The sequence below is a fragment of the Nicotiana attenuata genome, unplaced genomic scaffold, assembly GCF_001879085.1.
Source record: "Nicotiana attenuata strain UT unplaced genomic scaffold, NIATTr2, whole genome shotgun sequence".
Lineage (NCBI taxonomy): Eukaryota > Viridiplantae > Streptophyta > Magnoliopsida > Solanales > Solanaceae > Nicotiana > Nicotiana attenuata.
In genome coordinates, this window is record NW_017671084.1 from 288026 (window position 1) to 315974 (window position 27949).

The 27949-nt window shown below is 38.2% G+C and overlaps 1 protein-coding gene and 1 long non-coding RNA gene across 2 annotated transcripts; one reads left to right on the plus strand and one right to left on the minus strand.

Moving 5' to 3' along the window:
• Nucleotides 1-9379: 9379 nt before the first annotated feature.
• Nucleotides 9380-11745, plus strand: LOC109205815. Its single transcript, XR_002064731.1, has 2 exons — nt 9380-10805; nt 11041-11745. It is a non-coding gene; the product is annotated as an uncharacterized LOC109205815 (long non-coding RNA).
• A 345-nt stretch (nt 11746-12090) lies between these two features.
• Nucleotides 12091-20540, minus strand: LOC109205816 (glycerophosphodiester phosphodiesterase GDPDL3-like). The gene is made up of 9 exons (XM_019368571.1): nt 20234-20540; nt 19276-19569; nt 18261-18376; nt 17573-18074; nt 16954-16992; nt 15427-15711; nt 14490-14632; nt 13002-13479; nt 12091-12726 (listed from the first exon to the last, which is right to left on the minus strand). The coding sequence occupies exons 1-9, from the start codon at nt 20340-20342 to the stop codon at nt 12434-12436; spliced, it is 2259 nt and encodes a 752-aa protein (XP_019224116.1). The 5' UTR covers nt 20343-20540; the 3' UTR covers nt 12091-12433.
• Nucleotides 20541-27949: the final 7409 nt, after the last annotated feature.

The following is a 27949-nucleotide window of genomic DNA, read 5'->3' on the forward strand; positions in this document are numbered from 1 at the left end:
ATCGGACTGCCAAAACGCATGAAGATCAAACTAACTTCAAGAACTTCTTGAATCACAACCAAGCGTTCGAACCATATCCAATCAACTCCAAATGGACGCCAAATTTTGCAGACAAGTTCTATATGACAAACAAACCTACTCAAGGCTTCAAATCACGCATAATAACCTCGAAACGATGCATCGTACCTCAAGTCAAAATCAATGAACTTTGAACCTTCAGCTTCTAAGAACTCCACAAACGACCACTGCCACACCCAACATAATACCCCTATCTACGTGGAAATTGTGCCACACTCCACCCAGCCCATCTCAAGCACACCCAAGTCCGAGGATAAGGACTTGCTCATCAGAAATCTAGCCGAAGAGCTTAAGAAGTTGGCTAGCAGAATTCAAGGCGTTGAAGGTAGTAAGGGAATTGAGGGGCTAAACTATGAATATCTTTGCATACAGCCCGATGTCGAACTGCCCGAGGGGTACAAACCTCCCAAGTTCGAGATGTTTGATGGTACAGGGGATCCAAGGGTCCACTTGAGAACATACTGTGACAAATTGGTTAGAGTAGGAAAAGACGAGAAAATCCGCATGAAGCTTTTCATGAGGAGCTTGAAGGGAGATGCCTTATCTTGGTACATTAGCCAAGATCCGAAGAAGTGGTCAAGCTGGGTAAGCATAGCGTCTGATCTTATGGACAGATTCAGGTTCAACATAGAGAATGCACCAGATGTGTTCTATATTCAAAACTTGAAGAAGAAGCCCGCAGAGACCTTCCGTGAGTATGCTACTCGATGGAGATCAGAAGCTGCTAAGGTTAGGCCTGCTTTGAAAGAAGATCAAATGAAAAAATTATTCGTTCGGGCCCAAGACCCACAGTATTATGAGAGACTGATGCTGATCGAGAATCATAAATTTTCTGATATCATCAAGCTAGGAGAAAGGATCGAGGAAGTCATCAAGAGTGGTATGGTTACGAACTTTGAAGCCTTGCAAGCTACCAATAAGGCTTTACAATCTGGTGGTACGTCTAAGAAAAGGGACGTAAGTGCTGTAATGGTTGCACAGAGGACCAAGCACCCTCACCCTCTTACCAAACTCCACCACTCACTTATCAATCACCTCCCGCATATTAGGCCACTTCACCCAAATACTCCTAACCAGCACATGTTTACCAAGCCTATAACACCCAACCATCCCACTATCAATCACTTCCCCCACGTCAAAACTTCCCTAGACCTCGACCAAATTTTGACTGCAGACCTCCCAAACAGTATACCGCCATTGCTGAACCAATTGACCAGCTGTACGAAAGGCTCAAGGCTGCTGGTTATGTCACCCCTATCCCTACTATAACCCCCGAAAACCCTTCTCAGTGGGTCAATCCAAATAAATCCTGTGCATACCATTTCGGTATGAAAGGACATACCATTGATGAATGCCGCTCTCTGAAAGATAAGATCCAGACTTTGATTGATAACAAGATCATTGTAGCAAAGGAGCCTTCCGAATGTCCGCAATAACCCTCTGCCAGACCACAAGGGTGGAGGCGTTCACATGATTGAAATAGAGGACGATTGGGACCCCAAGGGATCAATTGGTTTAATCATAGAAGCGACGATCCAAAGAAGCCAGTAGTCACCCTTAATCCGATTGTGGTCCAGATTCAGCCTTCTGGGAACGCCGAGGTAAACATGTCCATGCCACTCGAGTTTGAAGCACCATCCTCTGCAAAGACGCCAGCGCCAATGGAAGTTGAGTTTATGTCGCCAGCAAACGCACCTATACCATTTGAGATTGCAGTTTTATCGCCCAAGGTGCAGGTTCCGTTCGGAGTAAAGATAGCCACACCAATTCCAGTGGCAATGTCAGCCATAACACCGTTCCATACAAAGGCTATACCATGGGACTACACAACCGAGGCTAGAAGAAAAGGGAAGGTCAAGTTCGGGGAAGCCATTGCGGCACAGGGTATGACAAGAACCGGCAGGATTTATACCCCGGAGCATTTGGCCGAGTCAAGCAAACAGGCCTCTAGTCGGCCAACCATCACTGAAACTGGGCCCGATGATCTCTGGAGAAGGATACAAGCCAAAGAATACTCAGTCATTGATCAGCTGAACAAAACACCGGCACAGATTTCTATCCTTGCTTTGTAACAAAGTTCCGATGCACACAAGAATGCCTTGCTAAGAGTGATGAGTGAGGCATATGTACCAAGTAACATCACCGGCGGAGAGATGGCTAACATGGTAGGCCAAGTATTGGACAGTCACAAGATCACTTTTCACGAAGATGAGTTGCCGCTAGAGGGGTTGAGTCACAACAAGGCATTGCACATTACCGTGCAGTGTGAAGATTATTTTATCATCAGGATCCTGATTGACGGAGGGTCCAGCCTCAGTATTTGTCCGCTGGTAACACTCAGGACATTGGGAAAAGGGCTGCATGAGATCAAGGATGGGGCCATCAACGTCAAAGCTTTCGACGGTTCCCAAAGGTCCACTATTGGGGAAGTTAGCTTGTGTTTGCAAACGGGGCCTACTTGGTTTGATGTTGATTTTCAAGTAATAGACGTGCCAACATCTTACAATTTGTTGTTGGGACGACTGTGGATTCATGCCGCTAGGGCTGTAGCGTCAACACTATATCAGGTAGTGAAGTTTGAGTAAACCACCAAGAGGTGATCATTCACGGCGACGGTAGCAATCCCATATACAGTCGTCAGACTATCCCAGCAATAGGAGGCAGAAGAAGGATAGGCGGGGAAACTTACCACCACATCGAGCGAGTCAACGCCGTTGATAAGGATAAATGGTGGGACAACAAAATTGAAAGCATACTAAACTGGAGAGGATATGAACCTGGCAAGGGACTTGGCAAGAATCTCCAAGGAATCACTAAGCCCATCAAGCTCAAGAAACATGGCACCACCTTCGGATTGGGGTATGAGTATACCTGGAAAGAATTCAACGACTGGTCGCCACCATGGCGCGGTCCTTACTACCCATTGGAGCAGCCAATACCCCGCTTGGATCTGACTTTCCAACCGGCCGAAGTTATCTATGGGTCAGAAGAAGAGGAAGCACTGGCAGCAGTAAGGAATTTGTTCTTGGAAGACGATAATATAGATTGTTGTGTCGTTCTCGAGGAGGAGGGGGAGGAAGGGCCTTCTATACAGGCTGTAAGCAGAGGAACATGCCTCAATAACTGGACTATCAGAACCACCAGAGCCCGACGAGCCTCGGGGTAGCAAGGCTGAACAAGCATCATGCAATATTTTATTTTACTAGTTTACTTTCCTTTCACTTATTTATTTTGCAAGAAAGAGCTCCAATGTTCAAAAACAGTTATGGAATTTATCAAAGCATTTCGGTTTTCTTATAAATCTTACACTTATTATTTTCTCTCATTACTTTACTTATACAACATTACTATTACTTATCTTGATAAACCAATGACTGTGGCATGCAACGAGACAACGCAACAAACGGACATAGATTCAGAGGAAGATGATATACCGGAAGAGATCGTTAAAGAAGTTGAGAATTTTGAGAACAGACCAAAGTCCAACCTGGACGAGACTGAGATTGTTATCCTGGGAGATGCAGAAAACGTCAAAGAAACACAAATCAATTTTCACTTATCACCATCAGAAAAGGAAGAGTACACAGAATTTCTAAGAGAGTATGAGGACATATTCGCCTGGTCGTATGATGACATGACTGGGCTAAGTACATCTATTGTGGCACACAAACTGCCGACTGATCCAACATGTCCACCGGTGAAGCAGAAGCTCAGAAAATTCAAGCCAGATATGAGTTTGAAAATCAAGGAGGAAGTCACCAAGTAGGTCAAAGCCAAAGTTCTCAGGGTGGTAGAATATCTAACATGGTTAGCCAACATTGTTCCAGTACCGAAGAAGGATGGGAAGGTCAGAGTCTGTGTCGACTACCGGGACCTCAACCGGGCCAGTCCAAAAGACGACTTCCCCTTGCCAAACATACACATCCTGATTGACAATTGCGCCAAGCACGAGTTGCAATCATTTGTAGATTGTTTCGTTGGGTATCATCAGATCTGGATGGATGAAGAAGATGATGAGAAAACAGCTTTCATTATGCCGTGGAGGATGTACTGCGATGATGCCATTCGAGTTAAAGAATGCTGGTGCCACCTACATGAGGGCTATGACTACCATTTTTTACGATATGATACACAAGGAGATCGAAGTATATATATATGATGTCATCATCATGTCCAAGAAAGCCACTGATCACATGGAAGATTTGAGGAAGTTCTTCAATAGACTGAGAAGGTACGACCTGAAACTGAATCCCGCAAAATGTGCATTTGGGGTTCCAGCTGGAAAATTGCTTGGGTTTATTGTGAGTCGCCGGGGAATAGAACTGGATCCATCGAAGATCAAAGCCATTCAAGAATTGCCATCGCTAAAGAACAAGAAGGACGTAATGAGTTTCTTGGGGAGACTTAACTACATCAGCCGGTTCATATCACAATCTACAGTTATCTGTGAGCCAATCTTCAAGATGTTGAAGAAGGATGTCGCCACCGAATGGACTGATGACTGCCGGAAAGCTTTCGACAGAATCAAGGAATACCTGTCAACACCACCAGTCTTAGTCCCGCCTGAGCCAGGTAAACCTCTGTTACTCTACATCGCAGTGTTAGATGGTGCCTTCGGGTGCGTCCTGGGGCAGCATGATGAAACGTGAAGGAAAGAGCAGGCCATATATTATCTCAGCAAGAAGTTCACTCCATATGAGGCCCGATATTCTCTCTTGGAACGCACCTGCTGTGCTCTGACTTGGGTGGCCCAGAAGCTGAGGCACTACTTCTGTGCCTACACTACATACCTCATATCAAGGATGGATCCTCTAAAGTACATCTTTCAGAAGCCCATGCCCACCGGCGAGCTAGCCAAGTGGCAAATCCTGTTGAGCAAATTTGATATTGTCTACGTAACTCAGAAAGCAGTCAAGGGATAGGCACTAGCAGATCACCTCGCTGAAAAACCCTGTGGATGGAGAATACAAACCCCTAAAAACGTATTTTCCCGACGAAGAGGTAGCAGTCATAGGAGAAGATATTGCAGAATCCTATGATGGGTGGAGAATGTTTTTCGATGGAGCAGCAAATTTCAAAGGAGTCGGCATAGGAGCAGTTCTAGTATCAGAAACTGGTCAGCATTATCCGGTGTCTGCTAAGCTCAGGTTCTCCTGCACCAACAATATGGCCGAGTATGAAGCCTGCATTTTAGGGCTCAAGATGGCTATTGACATGAACGTTCAAGAGTTGCTAGTAATTGGGGATTCAGATCTGCTCATACACCAGGTCCGAGAAGAATGGGAAACCAAGAACTCCAAGATACTCCCTTATCTGCATCATGTACAGGAGTTGAAGAAGAGATTCACAAAGACAGAATTCCGACATGTTCCCAGAATCCAGAATGAGTTCGCCGGTGCGTTGGCTACCCTGTCATCCATGATACAACATCCGGACAAAAACTTCATTGATCCCATTCCAGTAAATATCCATGATCAGCCCGCTTACTGTGCTCATGTCAAGGAAGAAACAGACGGAAAACCTTGGTTTCATGATATCAAGGAGTACTTGGCAAAAGGAGAATACCCAGAACTTGCAAACGATACTCAGAAGCGCACACTTCGAAGGTTGTCCAACAATTTCTTTCACAGTGGAGGAATCCCATATAGGAGGACTCCTGATTCAGGACTATTAAGGTGTGTCGACGCAAAAGAAGCATCCAGGTTGTTAGAGGAAATTCATGTCGGGACCTGCGGTCCACATATGAACGGCTTTGTTTTGGCAAAGAAAATACTCCGAGCTGGTTACTTCTGGATGACTATGGAGACGGATTGCATCCAGTATGTCAGGAAATGCCACCGCTGTCAGGTACATGCAGACATGATAAAGGTACCTCCCAATGAGCTTAATGCAACAAGCTCACCATAGCCGTTCGCCGCTTGGGGAATGGATGTTATTGGACCAATCGAACCTGTCTCTTCCAACAGGCACAGATTTATCCTAGTGGCAATTGATTACTTCACTAAATGGGTCGAAGTAGCATCTTACAAAGCAGTAACCAAGAAAGTCGTGGCAGACTTCGTCCGCGACCGTATCGTTTGTCGGTTCGGAATTCCAGAGTCCATCATTACTGATAATGGCTCCAACCTCAACAGTGACCTGATGAGAGCCATGTATGAAACCTTCAAGATCAAGCACAAGAATTCTACAGCCTACAGACCGCAGATGAACAGAGCCGTAGAGGCCTCCAACAAGTACATCAAGAAGATACTAAGGAAAATGATAGAGAAGCATAAGCAGTGGCACGAGAAGCTACCATTTGCTTTATTGGGGTACCGCACCACAGTTCGCACATCAACCGGGGCAACTCCCTATATGCTGGTTTATGGTACAGAAGCCGTCATTCCCGCCGAGGTAGAAATTCCTTCCTTGAGGATCGTACAAGAAGCTGAGCTCGACAATGCAGAGTGGGTGAAAAGTCGTTACGAGCAGCTAGTTCTTATAGATGGAAAAAGAATGAATGCAGTATGCCATGGTCAGCTTTATCAGAATAGAATGTCCAAAGCCTTCAACAAGAGAGTCAAGCCGAGACAGTTCACACCGGGGCAGCTGGTGTTAAAGAAAATTTTTCTGCATCAAGATGAAGCCAAAGGGAAATTCTCTCCTAACTGGCAAGGCCCATACATGGTTCACCGAGTTCTAACAGGAGGAGCTCTTATACTTGCATAAATGTTTGGAGAAGTTTTGCCAAAACCAATCAATTCAGATGCAGTCAAGCGTTACTATGTGTGATCTTATGCTTTCCTATATGATGTATTTGAACTACGTCTGACCTGATTCCCTTTTAAGAGGGGATACGTAGGCAGCCTTATGGGTTCGGTCACAATTCAATAAAATTTTCATTTCCCCCGCAATTGGAAATTGGGGAAGAATTTTGAGGAGGACCCTCAAAATTCTGAAGTAATTTCAGCCGATCATCGCGAGCAGCAGTCAGAAAAGTCAACCCATTAAACTGGGGCAGAATTTTGAGGAGGGCCCTCAAAATTCCGTAGCAAGAGAGGTTGCAATGTCCTGAACCACGTCACAGTCGTCGGTTCATCCAAAAACTATTTCTTAANCCGATCTCGTCGGTTCATCCAAAAACTATTTCTTAAATATATACTTATGTCATATTTTTACGAATTCATGCATGTTTATTATCGAAACCGCTTTGTTCAGCGATGCTACCCCCAATGATACATACCGATATCACCGAAACAGAGCTGAGCAGGTCAAGCAAAGTCAGCAGGGATATGAACTAACCTTCCCCTTTTACAAAACTCACGATTTTTCTTTGGATGCAGGCACCCAAGTCGCAAAATCATAGAATATATTATACACTCATACTGTTCAGGAATACAACCCTCAGAACCGTCACACCTATTCACCGTTGCTATCTGCACACAATATCCCCAGCAGCCACAGTATCACAATCAACTATCAAGCTATCAGCTAAGAAATTTTATTACTATTCGCCTTTCATCTCTTGCATAAGGCTACCATTCTGCCTTCCGAGGTTAAGCTCTACCTCCATCTGCATTCTTGCATTGCATAAGGATACCATTCTGCCTTCCGAGGTTAAGCTCTACCTCCATCCGCATTCCCTGCGTTGCATAAGGCTACCATTCTGCCTTCTGAGGTTAAGCTCTACCTCCATCTGCATTCTCTGCATTGCATAAGGCTACCATTCTACCTTCCGAGACTAAGCACTGTCTCCATCTGCATTTCTGCATTGCATAAGGCTACCATTCTGCCTTCCGAGGTTAAGCTCTACCTCCATTTGCATTCTCTGCATTGCATAAGGCTACCATTCTGCCTTCCGAGGTTAAGCTATACCTCCATCTGCATTCTCTCAATTGCATAAGGCTACCATTCTGCCTTCCGAGGTTAAGCTCTACCTCCATCTGCATTCTTGCATTGAATAAGGCTACCATTCTGCCTTCCGAGACTAAGCACTGTCTCCATCTGCATTCTTGCATTGCATAAGGCTACCATTCTGCCTTCCGAGACTAAGCAATGTCTCCATCTGCATTCTTGCATTGCATAAGGTTACCATTCTGCCTTTCGAGACTAAGAATTGTCTCCCTCTGCATTCTCTGCATTGCATAAGGCTACCATTCTGCCTTCCGAGGTTAAGATCTACCTCCATCTGCATGGCTGAAATATCGCCACCTTTATTTACATCTTGCATGGCTGAAACATCGCCACCTTTATTTACATCTTGCATGGCTGAAACATCGCCACTTTATTTACACTTGCATGGCTGAAACATCGCCATTGTATTTACACCTGCATCGGCTGAAAGATCACCGCTTTACTTACATCTTGCATCGGCTGAAACATCGCCACTTTACTTACATCTTGCGTCGGCTGCAATATCGTCACCTTTATTTACATCTTGCATCGGCTGAAAGATCGCCCCCTTTATTTACATCTTGCATCGGCTGAAAGATCGCCACCTACTGCATCTCATGGGCTGAAAGATCGCCAAACTGTCCAAAGACGTCATTTATTCGGAGGCACCATTTCCATAGCCCGAGAACGCCATGCCATGGCCCGAGGTAGGGGTGTGCATTCGAATGGATTTATCGATAAATCGAATCGATTATTTGTTATTGAAATCGAAATCGAAAAAATCGAAACCTTATTGAAACGATAACGATAAGCATATGTACAAATCGATAATCGATAAGTAATTATCGATAAGGGTCAAAATCGAATCGATAAATCGAATGCACACCCCTAGACTGTAGACACTTGTTAAATGAGTAATTACCTATTTGTGTAGATTAATATAGCATACAGAATGTATATATATTCCGCTACTATTTTGAAAGCGGCTATACAATATTATTTTCCCTAATCTATACCCTTTCCTTTACCCTAAGTCCCTTACCCTATTATTTCCTCTACCACATTTAAGGAATGATCATATTTAAAGATCAAGGGAATGAAGTTCAAATTAATGGAAAACAGAATTAGCCGTGATGATGTGTTTTGTTTTGTTTTGTTTTTTTTATACCGTTGGAGTGTTGGTGGCATACATTTGATCCCTAACTTTAGTTTTGTTGCATGTGCTTGTTGACACAATTTTTATATTATAAATGGTGTTCGTCTTATTTTAGCTTCTTTTTGTCCATATTAGTTAGGCGCGTTTATAGCGATATACTTTTCGTGGAATCTAGCAAATTTTCTTATTGGTGTAATCGATAACCGAATCGATAAGTCCCCAAAATCGATAAATCGAAACCTTATTGAAACGATAACGATAAGCATATGTACAAATCGATAATCGATAAGTAATTATCGATAAGGGCCAAAATCGAATCGATAAATCGAATGCACACCCCTAGTTGAGTGTTAAAAACAAAGTCTCCAGAACTTTTTATTTTATCATATCTGTGGAATTTAGCCGTGTGGTCCTGAAATTTATTAAAGTAATCTTATAAGGTAGTAATAACAATTTATGTGGGACTTAAGCAAACAATGAATGAATTATCTTGTTTCTCTAATTGGTTGAATCACATATGAGATGAGATTACAGCCTACGGAAAAAAGAAATATAACAAAAATTAACATAAGGGACTGATAATATTTAGCTCAATATTCTTTTGTATTGTCAAATATAATTATCCGCAGTCTGTACTATTGGATGAATGGCGATCTGGTTTGTAACATGAATGACTTGCTGGACTAGTTAAAATCTTTGAGCATGTGATGCAAAACAAGTCCAGATATTTTGTAAATTATGCTGTACCAGCTTAGTACTGTTTATAAATAGAACGCTAACTAAAAAAAAGTATTTTGCTCAATGTCGCCTTTGATAATTCTTATTATCTCTTTCTTAGATGTTCTCGCATAATGTGATGTGGGGCATTCTGCTCTATTTTAGATCCTGCAGCTAAGTGAGAGTACGCGACTTTGACTCAACCTTCTATTTGCTTTATGACAATCAGGGATTTGCTTCAGAGAATCTGTCTGGATTACAAGAAAGCTCAGTAACTTAAATGGAGATTAGCCTTGTATAAGCAATAACGTTTCAAAAATACACGTTTTACTCAATTACAAGTTTGCAACCGATTCATCCACCGAGGAACTTGCATGCAGTACTTCTTATGCAACCCAAGTGACTAATGCTGCTAACCATCAATACATTTGGCTGAGCATCCCTCCGTGTCATCATCATTGTTTCTTATCTTAGCTTTGAATTCTTTCCTTCTCCCTGTTGTATAATCCTTGATTCTTTCTCCTTTGTTGCATCAGTTGGTGTCTGAAATCCATTGTTGTATGATATCTTTCTAAGGTTACCACTCAACCCTGAAACATTGTGTTTTGCTCAGAAAATCTTGGTATGTGCAGTGTCGGCTCCTTTAACCTTGTCAAATTACATCTTGACGCCTCAGCCTACTGCAACAAAGATATAGCTGGCTTTGTTGTTTGTGATCTGCTAGTGGTGGGTATGAACCTCACCACATGATCTCTAACAAGTAAAGCATACTTATGGCCAGAAATACATGTTAAGTTAACACACGTGGATTTTGAAGTGGTGAATCCATGTAATGGCTTGCTCTGCTTCTTAGAACCGTTGTTCTATGATCCAGTGTGGGTTCGCGGTCTAATTGTTAGTTCAGTACATCACCCATTCACAAGCATGTGATTGAACTTGAGGATGATATTTATTTCTGGATTTCGGGTTGATAGAAATTCTGGTAAGTATAAGGTTGTTAAATTATTGTACTGTTTCATAGTGCGGAGTTCAGCCTAAGTTTTTTCGTTGGATGTGAATTGCCTAGATCAGATAAGTGTAAATCTTCCGTGTGAAGTAATCACCTATTAAAGGTGTATATGGGTGGTAAAACTAGTATAGTTCCCACATGTTACCTGCAGAGTGCCCTCAACATTAAGTCTAGTGTACTAAGGCCCTGTTTTTCCAAATTACTGCAGGTACCTGAAACGGATGAACCTATCAGAAGAAGACACCCAACGTGGTGATGGTCTAGGGTGCAAGGTGAATATGATCAAGCTTAGGTTGAAGCAGCTATGTATGAGCAATTAATCAACATCCAAATGCTGATCATTCTTCTCCACCACTTCTACCTTTTGAAACTCCGCGTTGTGATCCTGAACTACTGGGAGGGTTCAATGGGCAGGCAAATACCCTCAGAATGCTCAACCTCTACATCATTCTGGAGGATTTGTGCCCATATTGAGTCGATGAAACTATGCAGGGCCTAATTCTTTGAGGTGTAATATTCATAGAATTGCTTTGACTGAGCAGTGAATGCAGAATAAGTATGGTGCATGCTTCACTGTTTTATGAAACCAAGCTGGAAAGGAAGAAGCTGGTAAATTCAGTTATGCCATTGAACCTCTTTGTCCGACAAACTTCTGCACTGGTTTATGATATGATGATTTCTGTGTTTTTTTCACATTCTTGGGCAGTGACATTTTGATTGGTTTTTATTGTTCGTCTTCCATCAGGAATTTGCGTACTTTCTTTTTTGACTAGGTGTAAGTAGTAAGCAATCATCAGTGGAATCTCCAATTGCCAATGGAAATAGACACTGCCTAAAGGAAAAAGAACATTCAGGGGCACCTCATTCCCAAGTAATTGTACCATAAATTTGTGAATGTTGCTCTTTAGTGTTCATGGTTCGACTTGCAAAGTTTTTTATCACTGAAGTTGTAACACACAATAACCCAACTTTTACCAAGCCTCTTCTCTCTTCAAAGAGGAATCTGCTAATCGACATCATTAGTCAATAGGCCTATAACATTTATTTGCACAGTGCAAGTAAATGTTGTAGACATGAATGGATCAAAATAACAGGGATGATCTCGCAGGCCCACTTATAAGAAGCAATTGAAGATAATCCTACAAATATCTGGTGTTATTTTTTACTGATCTTCGGCGAAAAGGATAATATAACTAAAATAACATTTGTAACTAGTACTACTTTTGATCATTGCTTATATTCGGCGAAAAGGATTATATAACTAAAATAACAGTTGTAACTAGTACTACTTTTGATCATTGCTTATATTCAATACAGAATTCTTACAATAAATAGGCAATAACCCGAAACACCCACTCAATCTGAGCCAAAATGAAATAGAAAAGGAAAAAGAGGAAAGGGATGAAAAATAGAACCAAGGAAGAATGAAAAGAATAGACAAAAGCTGAAAATTTGGTACGTGGAAAATACAAGGAACAATCACGTGTTATATGAGCTGATCGGACTATCCGTCATGTGTGACTCCATAACTACCATAAGTTTGTTCAGTAAGATGGCGAAACAAATTGTACAAAATGGTGGCACCGCGGCAGAAATGGTCATCAAACTACCATAACAGTTGCAAGAAGAATTGCAACAGAGCTCATGAGAATGCTAGCAACAACGGAGGATTGGCCATTTGGAGGAGTGGGAGCAATAGCTGACCCATTGTCATTAGATGGGTTTATCTTTGCCACAGGTGGAAGAGGTGGCTCAACCACATCACTTTCAGTGAGTACCGGGTTGGGAGCTTCAGCTGGTGGCAAAAACTGAGGAGCCATGAGTCCTAGGAGACTCCCAGGTTGTACAGGGCTCATATATGGTGGCAAGTCTTTGAACCCTAAACAACGGTTCCCTGTACATTCCAAACAATTCGTATATGTCAGAATTGAGGATATCTAGTAATCTTGCATTTCGTACACACAACTTAACGGATATGACCAAGCAAAAGCTCTGGTAAATATACACAAATACAGCAGATTGCACCAGAGATCCATTATACCAAATGATCTTTGAGCAGAATCAGGATGATGAATCTAGAAACTAAAAGAGGAAGAAAAGGGAAAGGGGCGAATAGGGGTTGGGATTGGACCACACTATGAGAAATAATAAGCTATATGAATAACTTACTTCGGTATCTAGCCGCTGTGGCAGGGTATTCTGTAATAACACCATCAATGCCAGCTCCAACAGCATAGTTGTTTAACTCAAGAGATGAATCTGAGAAAAAGTCCCATGCTTGAGACACAAACTCATTGTCGAAGAGTTGTACATATACTGTGAGATTTGATGACTGCAGCTTCTGCACTACATTCGTTTGTGCAATGATAAATGCATCCTCGCTGGGGAAGACAGATTTCTTAGTTATGATAACAGATTTTGCAAAGGTCTTGATCTCCAATATAGTTGAGCTCTCAATATCACGGATATCATCCCCAACCCCATAAACAAGTTCATAACTACTTTTCTTAAATTCTTCCAGAACAGAACTGTCAGTTGACTGGATCAAAACTTTCTTAGCTGTCTGATTATTGTAACCAGATTTGTTTAAGGCGTCCAGAACAGCACCAGTTACACCTAATCCCTGCTTCGCCAGGTATGCTGCATTCTGAGTGGAGCCAAAATATTTCCAAAATAATGAACAAGGAGTTAAAACCTTCATTGCACAATGATATTCATGAACATTAGATTTTTCTCTCAAAATAAACCAAAAAACGCAGCTACTTTACTACTTTTACTATTCTTTCCGCTTCACTGTGATGTCAAAGTTTTTCTTTTCTTTTATAATCCTTTGTATATTTAATGGATAATAACTTTCATTAAGTAATGAAAATAAAATTATTATGATTTCTGTTAGTCCTTTAAAGCATAATGCTACCAGAAAGGCAGCCGCCATGGTGTTTGAGCAAGCAATCAAAATTGCTTCATTTCAGAAAATTGGAGATGCTTGGTAGCTGGAATGATATACGTCGGGATCCTTTCTGTATTTTGCAGAGGATTAAACCTTCAAAATACTAGTCACAAAGTGAATCTGTTTCCCTTTGAAAACATACCATTTTCTAAAACCTTTTTTTAATGACGGTGTGCCCAGGCCAGCTTGTGCGTACCTCGGCCATTTCACCAGGTATCTGCTACCTCCCACCAGCACAGATACCGGGCAGATCTGCCTGCCAAGGCTCGGGCAGATGAGAAGAAATCACCTAGTGTTTTTTGCCTTCACTGGAATTTGAACCTGAGATTCTCATGGTTCTCCACCCACCTCATTGACCACTAGGCCACACCTTTGGATGCATCCAAAATCTTTTATGGGAAAGTTTGGCCTATTTCCCCGCATCCAATCACAAATGTGATAGCATAAGAAGCTACCGAATTCTCTCACTCAGAATGAGAAGTGACAAGTAGTGGATATAAGCATTTAGGATTCTACACATAATTGATGCATAACAATGTTGGTATAAAGACTATGTTGCTCGGACTCTCTGAAAATATCGTCGGATGCGTGTCGAATTCTCCAAAAGCATTGTATTTTTGGAGAATCCGATATGGGTGCGGCAGTGTTTCAGAGAGTCAGTGCAACATAGTATAAAGGTCTATGGAACTGCCACTGAATAAACTCACCTCTATGCTGATCATCACACCAGAAACAGAAGTAGCATTTTTGGCAAATGTCAAGAAGTCCGCTAACGACATAAAGTTTCCGTCATTTCTGGCCTTTGGATTCCGAAACAATCTAAACACTGACCATGGGTTTGATATTGCCGCTGCAAGAAATTAGAGCATGTTTAAGTGCAGTGTTGAAGCAACAGTATTTCGAACTTTCAACTGAAGTAATGCATAACCTTGCAATGAAAAATAATTAGAAGAAAAAGAAAACATCTGAGGAAATGTCCAGATAAGAAATGAAGATCTCTAGCAAGTTGTAGAACATAAAGTCCCAAAAAGTGCTTGCTGAAAAAAGGATGACATAAAACATGTCAAAGTGGGAAATAGGCTATTACTAAGCCAAAAGAGGAATCCAGTTTTTCTAATTCTTTCACACATTTCAGAACAATGCAGTATTCATTAGGATATACAGTAGAACTGCTTTTATTAATGAGGAAGGAGAACTGGGATAATGAATGCTACAGTATTGCTCCCCTCTTAAGAGTTTATATGTGCAGTTTAAAACAAATTAACAAGCTAGAAAAGGAATAGCTAAAACTTAGATTCCCTAATCCCTGAAAGTGTTATTTGTGCAAAAAATTAAAGCATAAAAGTAAAGAAGTTCCCTATATGAATGAGATAAGAAACACAATACTGAAGACAAACCGCCTTATTTTACAACAATTTTTAACAGTCCAAGATCCAAATGAAAGAAGTGATCGTGGCAAAAGATACGACTTATTGGAGGGCAAGCAGGGCAAAAATTATAGAGGCATGCAATCTTCCATTTTTCTTTTATATAGAAAGTTAGATACAAATGGCGTCGCACGGACGTGGAGGCATGAAATAGTAGGAGTGAAACATGATAAGCCACATAATTTAGCACTAAGAACTAACAGTTGCTTCAACTTACGTTTCAGGCTTTGAATCTCGGTCCAAGTAAGGTTGATAGTGAGTATTCCATTTGTTATCTTAAGCTCAGGGACAGTGGTAGTAATGTTGCTGAATGGCGATTGGGCCGCAGTGGTCTTGTCTATCAGATTTATCGAACCAAGACAGAAAGGTATTCCATCTTTAGTCATTTGGACAGGACAGTCGAGAACATCTGCACCATCGGAAGCAGCCTTTGTGTATGCTAAATCAGTGCAACCAGGATAGTCACCACTTGCTCCTTCAGATGTAATAATCTGAAGCTTTACTGCAGGCCAACAGGAGGAAGAGGGAAAACAAGAGAGAGGAATAAAGCATCCATCAGTCTCTATATAGATTGTTCTAAAAGAACTTGATAAATGATGAAACAATAAGCATTCATTTGGTGAATTAGTTATGCATGGATAATCATACAGTTAATATAACATTAATTAATAACTTTGAAATTGCTATATGTTGAATAATAATAGAGGGTTTTTTGTGCAGGGCATGCCTACTATAAGGGTATTTTTGTCTTTATATACTGTTGTCCAGGTATCGTTAATACATGTATTATTTTTCCGCATTGTACCACGTAAAATAATACTTAACAGAGGTTTTCACACAAATTATGCCAGTATTAATAACGTGAGTTTAATATTGGAAACCTATTCATTAGCTATGTAGAGTTCTATACTGGAAATCATTATATATCGTATTTAGTTATGCAGAGTTTTATTTTACCAAGTACATGCTGTATTTTTGTAATGAGATTATTATTTATTATTAAGCGGTCAACCAAATAACCCCTAAGATCAGAAGACAAAAATGATTAGTAAAAGAATCTTAATAGAACTCAGGAAACTAACGATAGCTGAATCGTGCGGAAGTTCAAGAATCATGGTCACATTGTTGAACCATGTTCAAGAAATGCTAGATTAGCTTTACATAACTCATAACAACGCCCATAGCTATTTTGCCTAGAAAAGTTCAACTTTCAGCTTTTCTCTCTACCTCTCTTTCTCTTTTTTATAATGACGGTGGTATTTGAACTAACTTGCACGCACCTCGACTAATCCACCGGGTATCTGCTATCTCCACCAGCACAGGTACCGGGTAACTTTGCTCATTAAGGCTTAGGCAGATGACAAGAAATCACTTAGTGTTTTTTCTTTTTTGCTTCCGTTGAGATTTAAACCCTCATGGTTCTACTGCCACTTTATGACCAGTAGGGCACACCCTAGGATGCGTTGCTTTGGTCTTTCAAGTTCAACATGGTACATTGCATGTGAACCAAATTTGAAATTTGAGTCTATCAAATTCAAGGTTTAAAATTTTAGAAAGTTAGTTGACTCCATGTTCATTTCACTTTTAACCAAAAGTGGGAATAAGTTCACTTTACTTTCAACCTCAAGTGTGAATATTTAAATGCTTTCCAAGTCGTGCATTATCAAAATTTACTGAAAACCTTTAACCATATAAAACAACATAAATCAGTCTGTGGAAAAGCATGCATATCAGAATCGTGTACCTTGAGGTTTATCATTCTTGCCCAAATGAGAGAAGCAATCTGCATGATCAGAAAAAGCAGATCAAGGAATCAAAGCGCTTTCGAACCAACTCAGAATATTCGTCAACACTAAATGCAAAACGGTGCCAATCATAGGTTCAAGTTTCAACTCTGAGATAGCAACAACTGAGTGTTTCTTTGAATAATTATATTGATCACCTTCATCGGTCTAGCTCATTTATAAGCCTAGTGCTTCCAAGTCTCCTCTTCAGTAAAAGATAATCATTTTATGATCAAGAAAGCTAAGAGTGGAGTAGCATGTGAAAGAATTGAGCATAAAACCCAAAGTTTACGGCTAAGAGTGGAGTAACCAAGATCTTGACGAACCCTTTGGATCCCCCCCCCCCCCCTTCCGGATGCCCTTATACCCTTCAAAAAGTTTTAAGTTACTTAAATATCCTTTTGCGAAGGATGATGGTAGATATAAATTGGACAAGGAGCAAGTTTTTCTCGACAAGTAAATATGATTGACAGCCAAATATAATTGATTTAAAATAAAACAAGTGAAACTACGAAAGCAACAAATAAAGCTTATACTGGCACACTCTCGAACAGAGAATCAAACTAGATTGTCACTTACCTACTGACGATGATGGAGTCAATGGGAAGTCAGATAGCACTCCGTCCACCGAGAAGTCACCGTTGTCAATATAGGATAAATACTCAGCTACAGGATCATAACTATAATTATAAGCAGAAGGTACGTCATTAGCAAAGTCGGCTGCAAAAATCTCAAGACCTTCCTTATGAGCATCCAAAACGACTGAGGTATGCGGCTGCAAGTACAAACTGTTGTCCACTGGCCAGATATAGTGTTTGGGAACAAGAATCCCTGAGGCGAAGGTTTTAACAAATGTGAGATTCTTTAACAAAGAACCGTATGTTTGATTCGTTGATGGCTCAGTATCATCCTCGCCGAGAAACCGGAAAACGAATTTTGTCACTCGTGGATTGAATCGCCTTGCGATACTTCGGAGAAAATTCACCTCAGGTGATGAAATATAGTTGATAATTACACTTCTAGACAGGGAAACAACAAAGCTTCTCATACTCAGATTGTGCTGGCTGTAGAAGGAGTCATGCTGGAAATGTATTTGGAAAAGCAGTCAATTAATAGCTATGCTAACAGAAATTTAACATACCACCACATAAAATGCAGTAATGCACATTGCTACAATCAAGTTGTTCCTTTTAGATTCTTAGAGATCGAAAAACTGCAAGTACGCAACAACTAATTACCACAAGCATTCGGTAATCAAAAGACATACCTGGATATTCAACCATAAACCTGGAGGTTTGACTTGGGTAGCTACCTCCTGGACAGTAAGAATTTGCTGGGGGGTGCCATCAAATCTTGGAGATCGTGAATACACTCCTTGTTTCACTGTTCCAGGTATCAGGATTAATTACTTCTTAGTAGAACAAAAGAGACTAACTTTCATCAAGCATAATAACAAAACCAACTCCATTAGCTAGGCTAGATTCTCTAGACTATATCAACATGTTTTTCCATCACATTTACATTTGACAGGATCCATTGCTAGTTGATTAATCCTGTGCAAATTGCACAGAGCATCGTGTTTACTAAGATGATCTGATTCTTCATTTTAAGATAGTGGTTTGGGGGGGGGGGGGGGGTGTCGACCGACTATATCATACAAATAATAGCATATTATGATGCAGAAAGACTGCCAATTAGCACTTCATCAAAGAGTCAAACTTTTGAAAGATAGGATCATAGTTATTCCACGAAATAAAAACCTAAGTTCTTCATCCATCAATCCTTATCCTTTGTATTCGGGTGCAAGAAAAAAGTTTTGATATAAGTGCATATACAGAAATGATACAACACACAGTTCCAACATACCAAAATTAAAAGAACCAAATAAATGCAGGTGGATATTAGCGTCAGATACACTATAATGGCATGTTACTAGAACCGGGGCTATCCACCCACATAAAGAAAGAGAGGAGTGACTGAACACCTTCTCAGACTAGGAAATAAAAGGAAAACAAAGACAGAGAAGCTAAGCACCGTTTAAAATTCTAAAATAGGAAAACCCTGAAATAAATTGGTTTATTGTGTAAAACAAAAATAGCGGATAAGCCTCTCAATCAAGTACATATTACAGTAAAAACAGTTGGGTTCGGATTGTAAACCCATTGCCCAAACCAAGGGGTTATTAGGTCTAAATGCTGATCCAAAACAGTCATGCACATCTATAGCACCATCAAGTATGAAGCATATAGTAAAGGATGCAGAAGGCAATGAGTTAAACTTACAGGTGACAAGCGCCAAATCCTTGAAATTGTAATCTACAGAAAACCATCCTTTCTGAGGAACACCGTTCACCAAGTAGGTATTCTGCTTGTTTTTGAAGAGAACATCAACGTCAGAAGAATTGTCGAGCCTGATATCAGATAAACAAATGCCAACCCCATCTTTCGTGAGTTGAACATCACACCAAGCAACCCAATCGGCGACGCTAATCGCGCTTGCCAAAGCATAAGCATTAAAGCTTGAATCGGGCATTAACCCAGAAAAGCCGCCACGAGCTATGACTTTCGGTGCATCTCCTGCAAAGCAAAAAAGATGGAGTTAATCAAAATATAAGGATGAAAACTAAACAATTTTATTCATTATTTTCTGAAAATAAATGAAAACTAACTACCAAAATATTTTAATAAACAGGGAATGCTAACTGATTCAGCTTTTCAATCCTATCTGGAATTTCGCCGCTTATTCAGGGGAAATTCTCATTATCTTTCATTCTATAATTTTTTCTTTTGGGAGGACGTGGTTTGATGATTTAGGGATGAGATTCTATCAAAAAGTTGCATTCAACAACAGCTTGAGATCTACCTCTAATTAAACTAACTTTGATCGGAAATCTCAAAAATAATAACCAGTATAAAACAGCTCAAAGCCTGGACAGTTGAATACCTCAAACGACCAAATCATCTTAACAATTCTGTTACTATCACAACAAAATTGTGCGTTATACTATTCTAGATATATATTTTTCACGATTTGTTCGGTGGCTGTAGAGCTAAAGTTAACTTCCGTTGATAATTTTACTGAAATATACACAAGTCTACGCAGCAACAGTCGCAACAAATTAGTAGCTTAAACAAAAAGTAAACGCATCCGAAGAACTTATCATGATTCCTACATACAGCAAAAGCGAACTTAGTAACGGCCATTTCTAAGGAGCTAGAGGAAAAAAAAACAAGGAGTTACCGCTCAATGTAAGCCATTTAGAGGTAGCATTGTCAGATCTTTGAGCAGAAACAAATGCAGCTGAGCAGCAAAGGAGCAGGAGGCACGAAATAGAACGGAGGTTCCACATTTCCGGCGAACTTAGCCGGAGAAGCGTTTACCGGCGGAAGTTTTTCCGATTCAGCTGATATTTCTGAAGAAATTAGAAAAGGAGAAGAGTGATGATTGACAAATTGGAGACCAGATAGAGAGAGAAAGTGAGTGTGGGTGTTTGTGCCTTGAGGTAAGGCTGTAGGCTATTTCAGGCTGGCATATTTTCTTTCCACTATTTATGGGTACATTACAACTAATACCGAGAGATGTTTTTCATTACGCGTCTTTTCGCTTATTTAATATCTTTACCGGCTCTTTCTGCCGGCTTCCCTGTTTGCTTAATTTTTAGTTGCAACTAGCATTTCTATTTTTCACTAGTTAACATATAGTCACTCCCTTCCCACTTATATGAATTTGTTTTTTTTTTGGTCCATTTAAAAAAGAATGATCACTTTTTAAATTTGGAAATAATTTAGCTTAAACTTTTAATTTTACCTTTAATGAAAAAGCTTTTATAACCACACAAATACTCTGGACCTCTTTCTGACATATTTAGGACCACAAATTCCAAAAGTCTTCGTTTTTTTCTTAAACTTCGTGCCCAATCAAACAGATTCGTATAAATTGGAACAGAGGGAGAATTTCACTACAAGTATTCTAAGGAATACCATTAAGATGTCAACATGATATTCATAGTATGAAAATCGTTTGCCTTGCAAGTCTTTAGCATGGTGTAAATTGCGAAAATAACATTCAAGATTGATCAATTTATCGTTTTGCTTGACCAATCGAGTGGCAACAAAAATTACTACTATAAAGTTGATGCTGAAAATCATGAGTGTTCTTTCAAGATGCTCAAAATCATCCAAGTGTTGTATATTTTCTTTGACATTAGTGTGCACCACAATTATGTTGATACTTACTTAGCTATTCAGATTTTACTATTAAATGACGAAAGTAATACTTTTTAAATGACAATAACTTCTTGTAAACAAAAACAACAATAACAATAAATTCAATGAATTCTCACTAGTGGAGTCTGGGAAAGATAGTGTACATAGGCTTTATCCTATCTATCTTGAGAGAGCAGAGACTTTTTCCGATAAACCCTAGACTAAAGAGCTTCTTGTCAACAAAAATAAAGTAAAATTAAGAATAGTAGTAAATAATGCAAAAGAAATAAATTTCCAAAGTCCCGTTGGCATGAAATACATCTATAAGAGAAGAAAACACTTTTTTACTTTTTAGTACAATACTACCTACCTTAACTTTCACGTGCTCATCCTATACAAGTTACCTTTGGCATGTTCTACTCATTAGCAAACACATATAGTAGTGGTGGTAAAAAATACTGTAACTTTTAATCTGTCCAAATTTTAATAAGCAAAGTTATCTAATATTTGTACATACAGAAATAAAGATACTGGAATAAAATAATTAAGATACATGCAAATTGGTTCTAATAATGCCTTTATATAGAGAGAGAGGAGGTACTCATTTACTAGGAAGATTATGTCAAAATGGAAGAAGAAGAAAAAAAGATGTAAAACTTGATGCACAAACCTGTGTTATTCAAGTATTTACTGTTTTACTGCCTTATCAAATGAAGTTTGTGTTAAACATAATGAGTAGCAGCAGTAAATGGCCCTAAATGTAATAATGGAGCTTTAGTAGGTTGGAGCCATTTGAGCTGAAGGATCGGCTAAGAGTGGCTTTGTGTGATTGAAGACAGCTAGGCGGCGACCAAAACATGGGTCAGCGTTCTCTGGCCCCTGCTTACGTGTCACCCTTTCCAAAATTAAATTAGTATTAAATTACCTACTACCGCTGTATAACATCAGCAGCAGCAGAGAAGAACCCGCAAAACGGATCACGTTGTCGCGGGACCCACTTCTGCCCCGATCCATTTTACCATTCGGGCCACAGGTCAGGTATTTTTAGTGGAATTTTTACCTCTTATAGCAAAGGTTAACACCTTATTTATTTTAAATAAATACCATTTAAAAAAATTATATTCTATAGATACCTTTTAAGATTTATAGCAAAATATTTAATTTTGGTAACCTCCTAGCCCTAAGCCACTAAATACGCTAATCAGTTACAATATTTTCTTTCTCTCTCTACTTTGATACATCCTATTCTCTTCCCCCATCCCATTAAAAATTTTGATTCTCTTCCTCTTCTCTGTCTAGTTCGCTTGCGATTTTCTCCTCCGTCGATATCCTCCATTGTAGTAGTGAATAACTCCTCTGCTGTGTATGTGAATGAGCCCTAAAACAACATTCCTAGTGTGTTTTCTAACTTCAGACTCTGACAGCCCTTCCCCTGAATTGTAGTTGTGAAGACGATCGGCTAAGCTTCCTCCAGAGGCATATTCGAGAAGTAAGTTGTAAAGGGTGACGCCATCTTCTTGGGTAATATTAACTCTGAAACAGTGAATAATGTAAGGCGAGTCTTCAAACATGCGGAGGAATGCCCTTTCTTCTTGCAACGATCCAGAACGATTGAGTATGCAAGATTTAACTACAATGGAGGTGGAAGACGCTCTAACGTTCTGCATTGAAAGGGGGAAGTGCACGGTTGGCCACTAATAACACATGTATTTACTTTTAAACCACCGTTTAAAATGTCTTTAGTCTTTAGCCACTGCTTTAATAAACTTTAACTACCCGGACGAAAATACCCTTTTGCTCATGTCCTTAACTTTTGTACTTAACTTCAGGACTTCAGGACTTCAGGACTACATGTCCTTAACTTTTGAACTTGTAACTCTAAGTTCAGGACTACATGTCCTTAACTTTTGAACTTGTAACTCTAAATTCAGGACTTCAGGACTACATGTCCTTAACTTTTGAACTTGGAACTCTAAATTCAGGACTTCAAGGCTACATGTCCTTAACTTTTGAACTTGGAACTCAAACTTCAAGACCAAGCGTCCTTAACTTTTGAACTTGTAAGTCAAAGTTAAGGACCTATTGTCCTTAACTTTTGAACTTGTAACTGTAAGTTAAGGACTGCTTGTCCTTAACTTTTGAACGTGTAACTGTAAGTTAAGGACTGTCTATCCTTAACTTTTGAACTTGAAAATCAAAGTTAAGGACCTATTGTCCTTAACTTTTGAACTTGTAACTGTAAGTTAAAGACTGTCTGTCCTTAACTTTTGAACTTGTAACTATAAGTTAAGGACCGCCTGTCCTTATTTTTAGAACTTGTGACTGTAAGTTAAGGACTGTCTGTCCTTAACTTTTGAACTTATGTCCTTAACTATTGAACTTAACTTTAGGACTTCAAGACTACATTTCCTTAACTTTTGAACTTGAAACTCTAAGTTCAGGACCATGTCCTTAACTTTTGAATTTAACTTTAGGACTTCAGGACTATATGTCCTTAACTTCTGGAAGGAATTGCATTTCCTTTTTACTCATCACTCTTTTTCTTATTTTCACAACTTTTAGATCTAAAAATAAATTCAAGGATCTAAGAGCAAATAAACCCTATTACATTAGACTCACTAGAAAGAAAGATAATCAGCACACCGATTCTGCCACAAGAGAAATGGCAGAAGCATAATAGCTTCAACGTCAACCAAATTTTAAACAAAAAAGTAGAGACGAATCTAAAATCTTCACGAAAGCTCCCATAAAACGTCATATCCGAAAAAAGTCCACTGAGGTCCATTTCTAACATGCTTCGACATAGCAGCGATTTGTACCAAGAGAACACCACAGAATACGAAGTCTTTATGTTTTGAATGCATCAGTGTATTTCTGTTTGAGGAGGAAAGGGTAACACAATCTTTTCATATTAATTTTAATAGACTAGTGGCCACTATTGCTAAGCATTAAAAATGCTGGATAAAAAGTAAATACCAGCTTAAACAGTGGCTACCCCACGCCATTTCTACGCATTGAAATTAGGGTTTGTTCTTGAACAAAGACGACGGAGTTTGGGGCTGAGCAACTTGATTTTCTGTTAATATATTTCAATGTATTTTCATGTATTTCATTGTATTCATTGTCTTTTTTTCATTGTAATTCAATGTATTTTCGTTGTATTCCATGTATTTTATTGTATTCATTGTCTTTTTTTTCCCCATTGTATTTCAATGTATCCCGTTGTATTCTATGTATTTCATTGCATTCACTGTCTCGCTATATGCCATGAATGTATTCATATGTTTTTTTTAATCAATATAATTTATGTATGCAAATGTATTATATAATTTCTCTGAAGATTGCTATGTTTTTGGTGTATTTTTCGGTTGAGAATCTTTTTTATAACTGAAAATACAAAATTTGTGTGTTATAATTGAGTTTGTTGAGTTATATTAGGAGTCTATTATGTTAATTGGTTCACTTTCCGTTTTAAAAACAGTGTAGTCCCCTATTTCACGCCTTGAATACAGTCGAATACAATAATCTGTCCAGCTGTAATCCCACGTTTCACTCCATGAATACAGTCGAATACACTCGAATACAACAACTGATTAGCTGGACTTTCCTGATTCACGCCTATTTTTGCTACTGTATTCATGAATACAATAGCTTAAATACATCAAATACATCTTATAACCACAGAAAAGGTATCTATAATCCGTAATATAGCAAATGGTATCTATAGATGACTAATTACTACTAAAAGATAATGCTTTATGAAAATTTCTCATTTTTAGTTGCTTATACAAATAGAAAGCCTTGGCTTCTTTTTCCTTTTTCTAAATAAATTTCTTTTTTAAGGTATGAATAAGCCCATATATATTGGGGGAGAAAAGATAAAAACTAGTTATAAATATCTTTCATTTCCAGGTATATATATTTAGAGGAATTGGAAATCAAGGTACTTCATAGTAGGTGTATATGGATCGGGTTGGTTCGATTTTTATCAAAATCAAACAAAAAAAAAAAATACGATTTTTTCGATTTTTTTGTTATATAGGTATTATTTCAATCTTACTTTGTTATATTTTTTATAAGTAAATATATGTTTAGTAAAAATCGAAAAAATTGTCAAATATATGATCAATTAAAATATTCTTGGAAGAATTTTCTTAGTAACACATGATAGTTATTTTTTTTTTTGTCTGACAATAATTTTACGTTGATATACACTTTCAAGATTAACCGAATTTAATAATTAAACATAAAAATAAATATGAACCTATATAATGATATGTTCTGTTTAATTTAAATTTATGAAAATACCACTTCAAATTCGAAAAAAAGATGTAAAAATTTAATAGATCTTGACATATGAATATGGAAGATCAAAGAGATTGACGCATTTTACTAACACTTGCTAAGAAAGTGATCATACAACCCATTATTTAAAGTTAATAATTATGGAGCACTTCATATTTAACTAAATTCGACATCCCATAAGAAAATCGCAAATATTCTAGATATTTTTTGAAAAAAAATCTATAAAAAGTCTTAAAAGTATATATAAAAATTATATATTTATATGTCGGTTTGGTTTGAGTTTGTTTACTCAATACCAAACCTAATTGGATTTTTTTATTGGTTTGGTTTGACTTTTCGGTTTGATTCGATTTTCGATTTGATTTGTACATCCATGGTTCAGAGTCTATTGCAAGTATTAGTAATTTGTAATTTGGTTCTAACTGCGACTTTTTCTATTTCTTGTTGATTTTTCCAAATAAGACAATAGGTAAGAGATAAAAACGGCTATTTGAAGTTGGATAATGACCCAAACAATAGGAAATTCTAGTTCAAATGAATTTTTTCCTTATAATATCAACCATCAACCGTGTGAATTCATATCAGAGACAGCAAGTTTTGTTAAAATGTTTTTGACAATTTCTTAGATGTAGGCCATACAATGAACGATATCATTATCAACCCCTTCGCTCTCGACATGCACATTCCTTTGTAGATTTTGTGCATTTTAATTGGACCAATTCAGCAAAATCAACATATATTATTGTTATATACATTGTTTATATATGCAATTTCCTTTTTTTATAATTATTTGGAATTCGAAATCCACCGCCCTAGTTAATCAATTATATCGCTTAAATTTTATTTTTAGAGGGGAAGGATCTCATTCATCTGTCACATTCCTAAATACCTAAATGATCATTTTATGTTGTTCCTTGCTCTGTTTTAAAAGGCAGAATTGGGACTCGCCCGGGGCTCGCCCCGGGGCGGAGCACTTGTAAAATGCCCCTGGGCTTATGTGTGGGACTTAGTTCCGTGAGACTTACGCCTCGGTCATCGGAGCTTACGCCCCGGACACGCCCAACACCCAGCGTACTGGGCTCGCCTAATAGAACTTTATGCAATTTTATGTAACTAACCTTGTAAATCCTCAATTTTTTTAAAAAAATCGTTGACTATTCAAAATTACTTTTTCCTTAATCATAAATTATTAATTTTAGAGTATTTTATATCATAATTAAAATAAAAATTATTGCACGTTATCCACTAAGACTGCTATGAAAGTTAATTTTAAATAAATCTTTCATTTAAAAAGTTTTTATTTATTAACTTTTGTTTGTCTTTACTATATAATAGTCCGTAATTTTTCTAAATATTATTTTTTCACGTTTACGAGATACAATACTTATTAATTTAATAGCTCAGTATTAGCTAGTAACTATTTACAAATAATTAGTTATCATGGTATTGTATGGTGAATTATGTGTCACTTTATTAACTTATTCAAACTTAAAAATAAATGATGCTAGAGAATTATATTTAAATATAAATTATGTTTTTATATAAATACTCTTTCAAATAGAAAGCATATTAAATAAAAGGAGTATTTTAAGAAAAATATCAAATTATAATATTGAAATTCTTTCAAGATTTATTATCCTTAAGAGATACATATAAGATTTTGTATCAATTACATTACTTTTTATGTTTGAGTTGTAACGACGTTGCAGCTACTTTGCGATATACTTTTCATAAATTATAAATATTTAAATAGACTATTTATTATAATTTTATGATTTTAATATAATTTTTATAATTGTTTTTTATTTTATACTATCTTAAAATTAGTAAAATTTAAAGATCCATGGGACTTACGCCCCATGTCCCAGGGCTTACACCTCGCCTCGTCAGAAGTAAAACGCCTCGCCCCACGCCCCCGCCTTTTAAAACATTGGTTCCTTGTCCATCTAAATGTCTTTTTCTTCTTTTGTCTTACTTTAATTTCTGACTATTGGTTTATCCTTGTAATTTGTATATTTAATACTTCTTTCTTGAGGACATGAATTGTTTTACCCGTTATTTCAATTTACTAATTGGATTTGATTTTATAATTTATTACGAACGCTATTTTAGTTATATAATCCTTGCACATGAGATTACTAAAAAAAAAAAAACACAGAATATATAAAATATGAGATTTAGTGAAAATATTTTCTATCGTAAAGTGGGCACAAATCGTAATAGACCATAATCTCATGTTCTCTTTCAAAATCGTAATCGGATTTCACGAATTATATTGTCAAAATTACTATGTGGTAACTCGTGGCATAAATATATTAGCCGTAATTAATTGTCTCAGGTTAAAGCGGGTATTTTTTCCTAGTTGTAGAATTGTGTATGGGTAAAACCGAGAATAAAGTTGCCCCCAATTTTCAGATGACGAAACGAGGGACAACGTGGCTCGATA